The sequence below is a fragment of the Lissotriton vulgaris genome, chromosome 1_1, assembly GCF_964263255.1.
Source record: "Lissotriton vulgaris chromosome 1_1, aLisVul1.2, whole genome shotgun sequence".
In the NCBI taxonomy this organism is placed as follows: domain Eukaryota; kingdom Metazoa; phylum Chordata; class Amphibia; order Caudata; family Salamandridae; genus Lissotriton; species Lissotriton vulgaris.
This window is the reverse complement of record NC_141685.1, coordinates 583824019-583839889: the sequence shown is the minus strand read 5'-3', so window position 1 is coordinate 583839889 and position 15871 is coordinate 583824019. Positions and strand designations below refer to the sequence as shown.

Below are 15871 nucleotides of genomic sequence, written 5' to 3'. Positions count from 1 at the left end.
ACATGGTCCTAGATATTTTTACCAATTTTGGAAAATACTCCAGCTATGCTATCAACTGGAGCAAGTCGGTACTATATGTCCTGCATGGAAGTTCCCATCACCTCCCGAGGGATTGTGCTTTACGGGTGGTGGAAGACGGCTTTTGATATTTGGGTATTTTTGTCACGTCTGATTCAGCTCTCTTTTATGAACATAACCTGGTGCCAGTGTTGACGAGACTGCGAGCAGATGTCCAACATTGGAGATCCCTCCCTCTATCATTGATTGGCCGTGCTGCCCTTTTTAAAATGCTTGCTCTACCACGATTTCTGTATATTCTACAGAATTGCCCACATAAAATTCTGTATGCTTATTTTACAGCGGTAGAGGGTGAAGTGTGCACTTTGTTATGGGACGGTAAGGCCCCGAGAATAGCGCTACAAAAGAAAGGGTGGTACGATAGTGGTATCGCACTGCCCGTATACGACTATACTACTGAGCCTCACAATTGGTGATAGTAAACAGATGGCGATATGCCCCGCCGGATGATCCAGCGTGTGCTTTAGATACGTATCAAATGGACAGAGCTGGATATCTCGGGGTGCCATATGCTGACCCGCAGAGAAAAAGTATCATAGTGCCCCCAAAACACTCACTACAGATATGGAGACTAGCTAACTCTAGGCTGGGTTGGACGGATAGACTTACCAGAATGACGCCGTTGTGGTCTTCAGAGAAGCTGGGGATGCTCTATTGTACACAAAATAGATGTGGGGAGGGTCAAAAAGGGCATATTTAGCGACCAAGACCACTCGCGCCCTTACTATAACTGTCATCACACAAGGAAGTAGCCTGGTCAAAAGACTGTTAGTGTGCCACAACTGAACTAGAACCCTAAAACCATTAGTAACACTAGAAGTGATAACCTAGGTCTGGTAAAGAAATTCCCATCAGCCCACCCATTTGGTGGAGTGTCGTCATGTGGGAGATGTCATCAATCCAAATCTCAAACAATGCACCTAGTCATGGTGCGGAGATGGATAATCATGATGTAAATCCAGACCACTGGGCTTCACTGGTGATGCTAATGGGGTGCAGTGCAAGTGAAAAAATTAAAGTGGAAAAAGTGAAGATAAAATTGACTCCAAGAACCAAAATTAAGTTTAATCAGTATGGTGCTAGGGTCAATATTAAAAATGCCCAAATAGTTTGAAATAATAACTATACATAGGCAAAGTGAGTAGAGGTCGACATGTTTCAGCTAACTGACTATTGGTCTAAGCTTTCTTCAGGACCATTGGGAAACTGCGACTGCAAATCAAAACACAACTATGTAACTATTCACGCAATATACATTGGATAAATCCTACCAGTTCCTCTGAGCCCAGATGAATACTGGAGGGAATCCAGCACTTTCAGTATCTCCTAAAAAAAGGGGGAGGCATAAGCGAGAATCAAAAAAATAGTGTATAACAGAATTAGGGAAACAAGAACAAGTTAATAAACACACACACACAGTGTGCGGTGGAGAAAGTCTCTCCCCGCCGACAGAACAGATAATTAGATCCTGTCTATTTTAATACGTGTATACAATCACGCACCTCAGTGAAAGCGTAATAACTTACCCAGCGTTATGTGGGAGTACGCCTCACCTCAACCGGCACCCACTCGGGAAGAAGGAGGCCCCGCTCTAGTTAGGATGGAGATGTGAAAAAAAAAGAACCTCAGAAAAATAGCAAAGGGACTTCAATCCAAATTGTTTACATTCCCACTAGTCTCCTAACAAAACCTAGTCATATAAAGAAAAAAGACTCAACCTCTAGTAAAGCAAATGGCCAGAATTATGCAGGAAAAGGATAAAACAAGAGTCTCTGAATAAATTCACTGCTCAAAGAACTCTATTAGGCATTAAGATGGCTAAAAAAGGAAGGAAAAGGACTCCCATAGAAAGAAGGGCATTAAGATGTATTGCCCTACCTGTCCGTCGGTACCTCTCCACCAGCGTCCGAGAGGGAGTGGAGGTACCGACTCACGGGCGCGCATGTCTATTTATGTCCAAGTAAATAGGATAATTAACTGCAGCTGTATCGAATATTGCAGGATCGCCGCGCTAATAGAATACTGAAACTAATGTGCGCATGCGCTGTGTCTCATGAATGAACTGCGCATGCGCCGACTTGAGATTTGTTGTTATCGTGCAACGCATGCGCCATGGAGTCTGCTGAAATGAACCACGCATGCGCCGATATCAGGTCGCTAGCAGTGGCACCGATCCCAGCGCGATTATGTCAACAATTGCCATGTATTGTAGCGTGCAATGTTGGACCAATGCTATTGCCGCTATCACCACAAAATGTGCACTTCTGGTGGCTAACTGCATTAAGCTGTAATAAATGACCCACAATCAAACACCATGCAATAGAGTATACATTTTACAAAGTGCAACAACGAGGGCTATGGAGCAGAACGATGTACTAGGTTCAATGCCATGCAATAAAGTATACCTTTTACAAAGTGCAACAACGAGGGCTATGTAGGTTCAATGCCATGCAATAAAGTATACCTTTTACAAAGTGCAACAACGAGGGCTATGGAGCAGAACGATGTACTAGGTCCAATGAAGGCACGAATCAATGTGGTCAATTTAAGATTAGTTATTGTCGAGTTGTGCATGCGATGTGAGGACTAGTAAAATGAACAGCGCATGTGCTGATGTCAGATCAATAATGCTGTCCCCGAGCATGTGTTATAACTTAAATCAGTTGTTGCGTGCTATACTGGACCTCAAATAGAGCCACTATTTCAACAGTATGTATGCTTCTGGTAACTAGTTAGGTTAACTCTAATCAATAAACCATGAATTAGCATGACAAAGCATATATAAGTGTATATAAGTGTAGCGCAACACCAATGGCTAATTTGTAGAACAGAATAGCAGGGTTAATGAAGAGATGAACCAAGATATAGTATCTGGGATAAATTCAGAATCCCAATCAGGTTCATGCTATACGGAAGTCAAAAGAAAACTAGACTTATTGATTACAGCGATGTCCATGGTATATCATCATTTAAACCCTGAGTGTGACTCTTCAGAAGGAAAATCCATTTCTGTTCCTTCTTGAACAAGAATTTGGACACGTCACTGATATGAGCTGGAATAAATGGCTGTTCAAGAATGACCCATTTAATTTCATCAGCAGTGTGTCTCTGGTCCAAAAAATGATTAGTTAGTTTGGTGGCCTGTTTTCGACATCTAATGGTGCTTTTGTGCTCACCTATTCTTATTTTGATCTTGCGGGTGGTATCGCCAACATATCTGAAAGAACAGGGACAGGTTATCATATAAATGACATTGTCAGTATTACAGTTGGTATGTTTCTTGAGTAACCATGTCCTACCTGTCCCTATATCGACTGTAGTCAGACTTCCCTTCCTTGATTTATCCATCTTTCCTGGAGATGGGAGTCTTCAGAGTGAGTTGTTCACGAAACCCATGGCAAGAAATTCACTCTTATCATTCAGCAGTTATCACCCACGTTCCCTGAGGGAGAACCTTCCTGTGGGCCAGTTCCTCCGAGTCAAGAGGAATTGCTCATCCAAGGAACTATTCAAAAAACATGCAACTGTGTTAGCCACCCATTTAGAGGAACGCCACTACCCTAAGCACCTTGTGAACAAAGCATGGAAGCGTGCCTCGAATAACAACCGCGAGGCACTAATTGAAAGACGCCCATCAAAACCACCAACTGAGCGCCTGACATTTGTCAGTACATTCAATACAATGTCCAACTCTGTTCAAAAATTGGTCCGTAAACATTGGACAATTTTGAATAGTACTGATGCAAATCTTCCGTTACCATTGTTTGCATTTAAAAGGGCACCTAATCTTCGAGACACTCTTGTCCACACAAGACCAAGAACAACCAAGACTGACAGTTCAATAACTCTATGGAACCTTCCTCCGGTTTCTGGCCATCACCCCTGTGGGTCATGTAGTGTTTGCCCCCAGACTGAAAAAACTACTACAGTCGATATAGGGACAGGTAGGACATGGTTACTCAAGAAACATACCAACTATAATACTGACAATGTCATTTATATGATAACCTGTCCCTGTTCTTTCAGATATGTTGGCTATACCACTCGCAAGATCAAAATAAGAATAGGTGAGCACAAAAACACCATTAGATGTCGAAAACAGGCCACCAAACTAACTAATCATTTTTTGGACCAGAGACACACTGCTGATGAAATGAAATGGGTCATTCTTGAACAGCCATTTATTCCAGCTCATATCAGTGACGTGTCCAAATTCTTGTTCAAGAAGGAACAGAAATGGATTTTCCTTCTGAAGAGTCACACTCAGGGTTTAAATGATGATATACCATGGACATCGCTGTAATCAATAAGTCTAGTTTTCTTGTGACTTCCGTATTGCATGAACCTGATTGGGATTCTGAATTTAGCCCAGATACTATATCTTGGTTCATCTCTTCATTAACCCTGCTATTCTGTTCTACAAATTAGCCCTTGGTGTTGCGCTACACTTATATACACTTATATATGCTTTGTCATGCTAATTCATGGTTTATTGATTAGAGTTAACCTAACTAGTTACCAGAAGCATACATACTGTTGAAATAGTGGCTCTATTCGAGGTCCAGTATAGCACGCAACAACTGATTTAAGTTATAACACATGCTCGGGGACAGCATTATTGATCTGACATCAGCACATGCGCTGTTCATTTTACTAGTCCTCACATCGCATGCACAACTCGACAATAACTAATCTTAAGTTGACCACATTGATTCGTGCCTTCATTGGACCTAGTACATCGTTCTGCTCCATAGCCCTCGTTGTTGCACTTTGTAAAAGGTATACTTTATTGCATGGCATTGAACGTACATAGCCCTCGTTGTTGCACTTTGTAAAAGGTATACTTTATTGCATGGCATTGAACCTAGTACATCGTTCTGCTCCATAGCCCTCGTTGTTGCACTTTGTAAAATGTATACTCTATTGCATGGCGTTTGATTGTGGGTCATTTATTACAGCTTAATGCAGTTAGCCACCAGAAGTGCACATTTTGTGGTGATAGCGGCAATAGCATTGGTCCAACATTGCACGCTACAATACATGGCAATTGTTGACATAATCGCGCTGGGATCGGTGCCACTGCTAGCGACCTGATATCGGCGCATGCGTGGTTCATTTCAGCGGACTCCATGGCGCATGCGTTGCACGATAACAACAAATCTCAAGTCAGCGCATGCGCAGTTCATTCATGAGACACAGCGCATGCACACATTAGTTTCAGTATTCTATTAGCGCGGCGATCCTGCAATATTCGATACAGCTGCAGTTAATTATCCTATTTACTTGGACATAAATAGACATGCGCGCCCGTGAGTCGGTACCTCCACTCCCTCTCGGACGCTGGTGGAGAGGTACCGACGGACAGGTAGGGCAATACATCTTCATGCCCTTCTTTCAATGGGAGTCCTTTTCCTTCCTTTTTTAGCCATCTTAACGCCTAATAGAGTTCTTTGAGCAGTGAATTTATTCAGAGACTCTTGTTTTATCCTTTTCCTGCATAATTCTGGCCATTTGCTTTACTAGAGGTTGAGTCTTTTTTCTTTATATGACTAGGTTTTGTTAGGAGACTAGTGGGAATGTAAACAATTTGGATTGAAGTCCCTTTGCTATTTTTCTGAGGTTCTTTTTTTTTCACATCTCCATCCTAACTAGAGCGGGGCCTCCTTCTTCCCGAGTGGGTGCCGGTTGAGGTGAGGCGTACTCCCACATAACGCTGGGTAAGTTATTACGCTTTCACTGAGGTGCGTGATTGTATACACGTATTAAAATAGACAGGATCTGATTATCTGTTCTGTCGGCGGGGAGAGACTTTCTCCAACGCACACTGTGTGTGTGTGTTTATTAACTTGTTCTTGTTTCCCTAATTCTGTTATACACTATTTTTTTGATTCTCGCTTATGCCTCCCCCTTTTTTTAGGAGATACTGAAAGTGCTGGATTCCCTCCAGTATTCATCTGGGCTCAGAGGAACTGGTAGGATTTATCCAATGTATATTGCGTGAATAGTTACATAGTTGTGTTTTGATTTGCAGTCGCAGTTTCCCAATGGTCCTGAAGAAAGCTTAGACCAATAGTCAGTTAGCTGAAACATGTCGACCTCTACTCACTTTGCCTATGTATAGTTATTATTTCAAACTATTTGTGCATTTTTAATATTGACCCTAGCACCATAGTGATTAAACTTAATTTTGGTTCTTGGAGTCAATTTTATCTTCACTTTTTCCACTTTAATTTTTTCACTTGCACTGCACCCCATTAGCATCACCAGTGAAGCCCAGTGGTCTGGATTTACATCATGATTATCCATCTCCGCACCATGACTAGGTGCATTGTTTGAGATTTGGATTGATGACATCTCCCACATGACGACACTCCACCAAATGGGTGGGCTGATGGGAATTTCTTTACCAGACCTAGGTTATCACTTCTAGTGTTACTAATGGTTTTAGGGTTCTAGTTCAGTTGTGGCACACTAACAGTCTTTTGACCAGGCTACTTCCTTGTGTGTTGACAGATGCTCTATCGTAATCTGGGATTTGACAAATGGGACATGATTGGTATTTCAACAGTAGGAGATATGATTAAGAAGGGTAAGATACTTCATTTTGAGGAATTGCAGAGGACTTACCAATTAGCACCTACCAAAATTTTCCAATATCAGCAATAAGGCATGCTTTGATGGCGACTTTGATGGCGACTTTCCCTAAATGTATTGAGATACCGGAGTCCTCTCCGCTAGAGGATCGCCTGTTGGATGGACAATTGCACACCAAGGCTATCTCCCTCACCTACAAGAAGCTTAGTAATAATTTACCAGATTCTTTTGGACAACTGAAGGTGAAATGGGAGGATGATCTGGGGATCATTGAGGATGAGGATTGGAGACAGGCGCTAATGTCTTCCAGGGAAGCTGCCATCACACTTCGGTACCGCCTTGTTCAACTTCGTGTGTTTCATAGATCATACATGACCGGAATTATTTTAGCAAGGATAGGTACCAAAACCGACGATCTTTGTTTCAAGGGCTGTGGGCAGTCTGCCACCTTTCCCACATGGTATGGGGCTGCCCGGCGATACAAAGCTGCTGGGGTAGGATTACAACGCATCTGCATTCTGCCTTAGGGAAGGTGATTACCTTGAATCTGCGGCTGGGTTTACTTAACATCTGGGCGGCGACAGACCTAACTGAAACGAAACAGCAATTGGTGACGTTTGGCTTCACATTGTTTAAACGAGAAATCGCTAGGGGGTGGGATGGGGGCACACCACCGTCAGTTGCAGTTTGAAATCAGGAAATGGATAAATGCATGATAGCCGAGACGGAAGTATTTATTGCTAGAGGGTGCCCAAAGAAATGGGACAGGAAATGGTCAAAATAGAACATGTATAAAGGAGACATTTGTGTGTCACCGATGGTGGACTTAGAACTGAGGAGGACTAGAAATGAAGCACAACCTATGTAGAAGTACTGTTGCCTGCATTGATTTTCTATATGTCAGCAATAATATGTGATGTAATGGGAGTCTCAGCACATGATTGTAATGTTTGTCATTTTTGTTAAAAGGAATAAAAATATATTTTTTTAAAAGAAACCACCATCCTCCTGCTAGTTCCTAACTATAATATAGGCTGTCCTCCAACCCAACATAGTGTTTCCCAGCCACTGTGCCTTGTGGTAACCTTTCCCTGGTAGGCCCTCCAGCAGCTAACAAACCCTACATTTCTAAAGGTAACCCAGACCTCTCCATTAAGGAGCCTCATTCTCCTCACCCTTTGAGGCAGAAATGATTACCTCAATGGCCACTGCCTTCTTGGAGGCTGCCCTTCTCTGAAAACTACCTTGTCCTGGTCCCTGCAAATCAGGAATTATCCCAGTCTGATCCTGAGGCTGAAGCAGCTTGTGCTGCAGTCAATACAGTTGATGTGCTCCAATCTATAAAGGCCAGAGGCAATCAAATCATTGATCAAGAGAGATCCAGCAGCTTGCTTTTCCCTTACCCCAACATCAACCATGGCTGCCTTGCCAGTGAGCTCTTTCACACCCCTAGCAAGAAAATACTCCATGCTCTCTCCACAAGCTACTAGATCTTTATCTGTGGTAACAGAGAGTATCCTTTCAGTCCTAAGGTACTTCCTCTCATCCATAGAGCTGAAGGCTCAATTGTCCTTTTGCCAGGCCTAACTCTTCCTTTTTAATATATATGACACCCTAAGGTAAGCCCTAAGCAGCTCATAGGGCAGGATACATTGCATTTAAAAGGTAGGGCACACATTTTTAAGTTGTAAATGTCCTGGTAGTAAAAAAAAAGCATTTGTTTTTCACTACTGTGAGACTTTACTCCCCCATAGGATAACAGTGGGTTACCTTAGTACAAAGTGCTAACTTTTTATTGGGAACAGCTAGAAAAGTCATTTTTAGTTAAAAAATAAATATGTAATTTAAAACCCTCCTTAATGGTAATGTTGGATGTCAATTCACCATTCTGCAAATGCCACTTTTAGAAAGCAAAATGCAAAAACAAGGTGATAGATGGAATGCTTGAATTAATCTCAGCCACTGGTAAACTCTTGGGGATGCATCCCAATCCACCGTTTTTCACCCACCATGCAACCTCAGTTGAACACCGCCATAAGCAAATCAGTCTTGACCCTGTTCCTCCTGAGAACAGTCCATCTTGAACTGCCAGGCCAGGTCCTCCGTAACTGGAATACAAGCAACTCAGGACAATCTCACCATTATCCAGGTCGATATAGCTTGATTCCAGTGGCACAATTGCTATGGGCTCTTCAGCTGGGTATAGCTTCATTCCAGTGTAACAGTGAGCCTTAGACCCACATCTGGCCATACCAAGGGGCACTTAGAACATAAAATGCAAAAACAACAACGGGATGGATGGAATTCTTGAATGAATCTCAGTCATTGGCAATCACTCAAGCCACATCCCAAACCATGTGGAACCCAGCCATATGCACTGTTTTGTATACTTACTGTGCCACCCTAAGTGAGATGGGCATGCCCAAACTTGGGTTTCCCATGAGAAATATTGCATCAGGTTCAGACAGCCAGAAGTTCCCAGACAGGTTTTCGTGGATTTCTTAGGCTACTCATGCAAGGTGCTGAGTCCTTGTGTGAGAGGCAGTAAAGGGAGTGATTTCATTGGCCTGTAGGACCTGATTTTCAGACTGGGCCCAGTCCACATTGTGTATTCGAACCACGCTCCATCGCAGTCATGCCCATGGCTGTCGCTTTAATCTTTTAGGCGCTAGTTTTTACTAACAATTTTAAAAAATCATAACTCTGTTTCTTCTGATTGGATTTGTTTAATTTTTTGCCATTTTATGTATTACATTTTGCTGCATAAATAATTAACACAGTGCCTGCAAGTTAAGCCTATCTGATTTTGTGTCAAACTTCCAGAGGGTTAAACACAGGTTATTTTATTGACTTTTATGCTTCACTCTGTCAAGGATTGTGGTCATTGCTTTGGAAATGTTTTTGACCCACCCAACCAATAAACCTATTTTTTACACACTCTATTAGGTAGATGTCTTAGACACCTCATTTAAGGCCTGCACTGTACAAGTTACCTCAAGCTCACAAACCATTTCACATTTTCGTGACCTTCCGTGTACTTATGCACAAGATCTCTTGGAATCTTGCTCATAATTTGCCGTGTACTGAATGTAAAGTCACTTACCCCAGATGGAGTTGTCATTGCTGGAATCTTTCACTTCTCTCTAGCTCAAGGGATTTCTTTTTCCCCTCTACTGATCTTTCTATTTCCCAATTTCTCCCACTCTGTTTTCCTCCCTTTATTTTGTTTCTCCTCCCTCTCTTGCAACTTCGCTTCTCAGGCCCATTCCTCCTGTCTCTCCTGCCTCTTCTCCACTTGTTCGTAGAGAGGTAATTTTAGCTTCTCCCTCTGGTACTCGGTGGCCTTCTCTTGCATAGCCACAGCCTTCTGGAGTGCCAACTGAAAGCTCAGGGTCTCAGATAGACTCAACCCACCCAAGTGATGTACTCTTGGAATTTGTGACAGTGGTATCCTAGAATTGTGAGTTGGAGTACACACCAGGGACATTCTAGAAACTAAAGGTGGTGAGTGTCTGGGGGAAACTGTGGAATATTACATTTCTACTAGAATTCTAGAGCCTGAATCCACAGCACGATCCTGCTGGGTTCCAAATATGGTATCTCCCCAGAGTCAACTGCAGCCTCTTTCCTTTCACCCAGTGCCTCAAACTAGTCCCAGAAATTAGGGAGGGTTTCTCTTTTCCTTCTCCATGGAACCCTCCACCCGTATATAAATCATTCATTTAATCTATGTACATGGTGCTGTGGGCTATTCCCAATCCTATATTCTCCATTGTCTATGTGTGCTGACTTATTACATACAAACTGGACTAATTGTACTATTGGTGTAAATTGGAAAAGTCCAATGCCACATCTGCATCCAAAGCTCGTAACCGTTAGGCACCCCACCGCTGACCACCAACTGTCACAACCCCTTTCAGAGGGGACGGGGGCAAGCAGGAGCTACAGGTTGGAGGCCTTTCTATTCTGTCTTGGGGCCAGACCTACTAAAGGTCCTGAACAACTGGGCCGAGTACCGCATGAGCACTTGACTCACAGTAGTTGTGAGAGTCGAGCAGGCCAAGATTTCTGGGGTGAGAAGTGAATGTAGGACAGGTGAGCGCAGGCTTACAAATCCAGATACTATCCAAAGCAGCTGCAATAAACGATTGTCCAGTCAAATACTTACTTTCTTTTTAAAAAAAAACAGTTTTTATATATGAATCCAAAAGTGAAATACAGCATATACAAGCAATAAACAGTTTCCTGAGGGCAGGGCTCTAGTGTTCAATTGTCAGGTCCCTGTGTCCCACCTCCCTCCCATTATGGGTTGTGGTTATTCCTCATTCACTAACATTCAGTTTAGGCCCGCCAAGTGGTCCACTTGTCAGGAGTGCCACTTCCACTCTATAAAAAGTCAAAAGTGCTCCAGTGCCCGAAATGAAATGTGGCAAAACAAGTTCCTCTGGGGCCTTCATTCCCAATACTCACTTCAAACGACTCCTGCTGGGATTTTTAGACCATAGTCTCCATGATCATTTTCACTTGCGGATGCCGCAGGAGGCTGCAGCATCTGCTGTTGTTGAGTAGCACTCATGACTCTGCATGGGCAGTGACTGGAATTCCACTGTCCTTCCTACGGTGAGATGCCAAGTTTCTCTGATCCTTCCCACTGGTGGTGGGGGTGGGGTGTTGACTGCTCTGGTTCTGATCTTTGGTTGGGACTGCATGGGTCATTATGGTGACCTCTCCTATGACAGCATCTTGAAACAGCAGCAGTTCTTGGCTTTTCTGGTGGCCCCTTCTGGCCTATGCGGTCACTGACCTCACTCGGCACCTGGGCAACAGCCTGATCAACACAGCAGTATGACAATCTTCAAGGTGATGTTTCCTCTCTCTCAAGTAGATAGGAGTGGTGCTCCAGGAATTGGTGGTCTTGGATTTCTCTATGTCATATATCCTCACCTAACTAGGAGACTGCAAGGTCTCACCACCCAGTCCTGGTTACAGGCGAAAGTCTTGAAGAGCTTCTCCTCCTCATACAGTTCGACTGGCTGCTTGCCAGTTGACAATTTTGTGGGGGCTCAAGCTCCCCTTCTTATAGTTTATTTCCAGACACCAAATGTGATTTAGGGTCCAAGGCTTTGAATTTTTTTTGTAGGTCTGCTTACTGTTGAAGTGCCCACTTCTCTGCCCTGCCCTTCGAACACAAAGCAGTATGTCGCAGGAGGACAAACCCCCAATCTAATAACCCCACGACAGAGGCCAATGGATGTTCACACCTGGACAACAGCCCCAATGATATATGCATCAAAATGTTACCCCAGGGCCCAAGGCCTACTCTTTATGATTCTCCTATCAGCACCATCTCCTTCCTGAGATGTGCCTAGGCACCTTTCCAGTGCCCTCTCCCTGAATCAAAGAGCACTCTTTGAAGTTTACTGAAGAGTCAGACTCTTCTTCCTCTAGTGTGTGTGTCCCACATATTTCACAGGAATGTACTAATCCACAAATATATTGAGGTGGAATCCTCTATCTTCTCCTGCTCCTCCAAACAGGATTTCCCAAAATGGAACCCAGAGTCCTCCATTCATTGCACTATTCACAGGCACTCCTACACAAAGCGCATATATGCAACCACACGTGTGCTGCACAGCACTGGATGTTAACTTGATGTAGGTCAAGGGTGAGTTAAAAACACAGCAACTGTAGACTACACGAGTCAGCTTGTAGGCTTCACTCTAGTGACATTGTAAAAAGGACTGTTCATTTCTACTGATCATGTCACGGTATGCTATCACCAAAGCGCTCGCGCTACTTAACTCCTGGCAAAAGCAATAGCCTTTCAACACTAGGAGGATAGCACTTTGGGCTCCACCCCAGGTCAACAAGAACGCTATCTGTGAGGCAGGCCTATGTCCTGGTGCAAATGCATGATCTGTGTTCTGCCATGACAACAAACATCAGCACCAGGGTTTCAGACGTCATTTCAGCTGTAGCACGCTTGGCAGCGTTGCGTGTTCCTCACAATGTGAGGGACTTTTCCGTCCCAACAGTATGTAAAAGGCTTGAAGACCAGAATTAATTTACATGTAACTCAGACCCCAAAGTTTCCCTCTCTCTTCAGCCACGGATCATGAAGTCTTTCAGTATATCTATTGCACATTTGGTACTACTCTGTGACTTCAAAGAAACAGAAGCATTTCATATTAATTTTCTTTTTTCTTTGCCCATACTAGGATATGATGACAGACGCATCTGCTTACTTGTTCAATGCAACTCAAAGAAGAGTCTATTTCAGGAGCATAAAAATATTAATACCCTTAACATGGAGGCATGATCTCAATTACTCAAGTGCAACGACCGAATCATTTGATAAGGTAAAGGGTCAATATTATTTTCATAACAATAAATGATTTTCCATGTTTTGGGCATGTTCACCTTATATGTTTTGACCTGTGCTTTAATAAAAGACCTTGTTCTTTTTTCAGGCTGATGTCATTGTTGCTGACCCGTTTCTGAAATATGGTGATGATCCATATACCTTGCAGTATGGAGGATGCGGTGAACCTGGAAAATACATCCATTTCACTCCAAACTTTCTAACAGATGACTCCCTACTCGCAGTGTATGGCCCACGAGGTAAACACATTCTGATGATTTTTGTTGATGTTTTGGTGTTGAGGCACAGTAACTCCACGGATATGAAATGTACTGCCCACCTACTCCTCTGTGGATCAACGCACAGTTCTTAAGCAGTTTTTTTAATCATTATGTTTGGAGGGTCGGACATCAACCTTCATTTATGAATCCCACTTTGCATGTGTTTAAGGTAAACATTTTTATTAACAGTTCCAAGTGACGTCTACCAATTCAGAACACTAGATAAAACAAGCATTAGAAATGCAATATGTCTCACATTTATTGGAATTAGAGCTATTGGCATTGTAATTAGCAATGTTTTTTCACATATGTGTTATGGAGTGCAATTATGTGGTATGTAGTGGAATTTTGTGGATTGGATTAGGTAGCTGTGTTATTGTGTGGCATGGAATTGTGTGGTGTAGAGTGGATTTGTTTAGGGGAATTATGTGGCATGGTGGGCTGTGGAATTATGTGGGTAGTGATTATGTGCTATTGAGTGTACTGGAATTGTGTGGTGTTGGATTGTGTGTTAAGGAGTGCAATTACTTGGAATGATATGTTGTATTGTGGAGTGGTATATAGTAAGTTTTATTATGTGGTGTGCTGTTGAATTATGTGGTTTGGTGTTGAATTATGTGGTGTGGATTGGAAATGTGTGGAGTTGAATTGTGCGGTGTGGAATTATGTGGATAGCTTTGCCTCTGGTGATGAAAAAGAACAAATAGGTGTGGAATTATGGGGATAGCTTTGCCTCTGGTGATGAAAAATAACAAATAGGTAGGAGCAAAGCTCCAGATCTGGGTGTTTGGGTGCTACAAAAATATATATAGAGTTAGAGCTATTGTTATTGTAAATGTTTCTTACCTATGTGTTATGGAGTGTAGTGAATGTATGTGGTGTGTAGTGAAATTATGTAGGTTGTTTGGAATTGTTAGTTGTGGCTTTATGTGGTGTGGAATTGCGTGGAGTGGAGTGAATTTGTGTTGTGGAATTATCTGGTATGGTGTGCAGTGGTAATTATGTTGAATGGTATTTTGTGTTGTAGAGTATTATGTAATGGAGTTTAATTTTGTGGTGTGCGGTTGAATTTTGTGGTATGCAGTTGAATTCTGTTTTGAATTGGATATATGGAGTGTGTAGTGGAATTGTGTTGTGGAGTGAAATTTTGTAGTTTGGTGCGGAATTGTGTTATGCGGAATGTATTTGTTTGGAGTTGAATAGTGCTGCATGGAACAATGTGGCATTGAGTGAAATGATGTTGAGGGGAATTATAGGGCATAGAGGGTAAGGTAACATTTTATTTTGTATATGATTAATTAAAATCTTTACAAAAATATAAAACGCCATCTGACAGTACAAATGATTTAAAATACAGCAATTACTATTGTCAATTCAAGGTTGTTACTAAGGGCCCGATGTAGGTAGGGCGTTACCGATCGGTAACGGCCGAAAATACCGATTTTTGGCCCTTACCGATCGGTAAACAGCCATCGAGATGTAGGGAACCAAAAACATAAAGAATCGGAGTGAAAACCGAATCGGAATGAGTACCGAATGGGAAAGAATCCGATACGTACATACCGAAAATCGGATATGTAACGATTCGGAAAAACACCGATTCGGATGCAAAGACCGATTCGGTCCATGTACCGAATCGTTAGTGACACCGAATCGGAAAATCACCGATTCGGTCCATGTACCGAATCGTTAGTGACACCGATTCGGAAAATCACCGAATCGGTCCATGTACCGAATCGTTAGTGACACCGATTCGGAAAATCACCGATTCGGTCCATGTACCGAATCGGTAGAAAGACCGATTCGGACATGAGCCGAATCGGAAAACATGCCGATTCGTATGAATCGCCGATCGGTAAATTCCCCGATTCCGACAGTTGGGGAGATGTAGGGAGGCACAGAAACACCGAAATCGGCTCAAAATCGGTAGAATTCACTCGGTATTTACCATGGATTGCAATCAGGTGGTAACCAACTCCAACCCATATAAACAGTCCCAAAATGCATTGCAACTTGCAGGATGGCAGCTTTCTATGTCATTGCGAGGCGGCTACGGCTACAGCAGGAAGGACAGAGGGAATGGCTAAGAAATGAACAGGTCTACAGACAGAGGATAACCCTGTTCATGCTCACAGAGGCAGAGATACTACAGAGATACAGGCTGGACTCTGACACCATACTTGAGCTCATCAGGGATCTCAAGCCATTCTTGGACCACCACACCCCAAGGGCACACGCCATCCCTGCGCACATCCAGGTGCTATGCAGCCTACACCTTCTAGTGTCTGGCAGCTATCAAAGTGGTGTAGCAGCAGCAGGAGGAGTGAGCCAGAGCAGCCTGTCAAGGTTCTTCCACACATTCCTTGACGCCATGATACACAGGATGGACCAATACATCTCTTTCCCTGCAACCCACGCAGAACTGCTACAAACCAAAGCTGACTTCTACCAGATGGCACAATTTCCCCAAATCATCGGTTGCATAGATGGCACGCACATTCCGATTTGCCCACCAGCGGACACCGAATACATATACCGCAATCGCAAGTCTACACAC

The 15871-nt window shown here is 43.1% G+C and overlaps 1 protein-coding gene across 1 annotated transcript in view; it reads left to right on the top strand.

The window, feature by feature from the left end:
- LOC147747508 (calcium-activated chloride channel regulator 1-like) overlaps positions 1–15871 on the top strand; it is an 820724-nt gene that overhangs the window by 48688 nt on the left and 756165 nt on the right. The window contains exons 2-3 of the mRNA XM_086953977.1: positions 12891–13031; positions 13143–13293. Coding sequence (XP_086810103.1) covers positions 12891–13031; positions 13143–13293 — 292 coding nt within the window. The remainder of the gene's footprint in view (positions 1–12890; positions 13032–13142; positions 13294–15871) is intronic.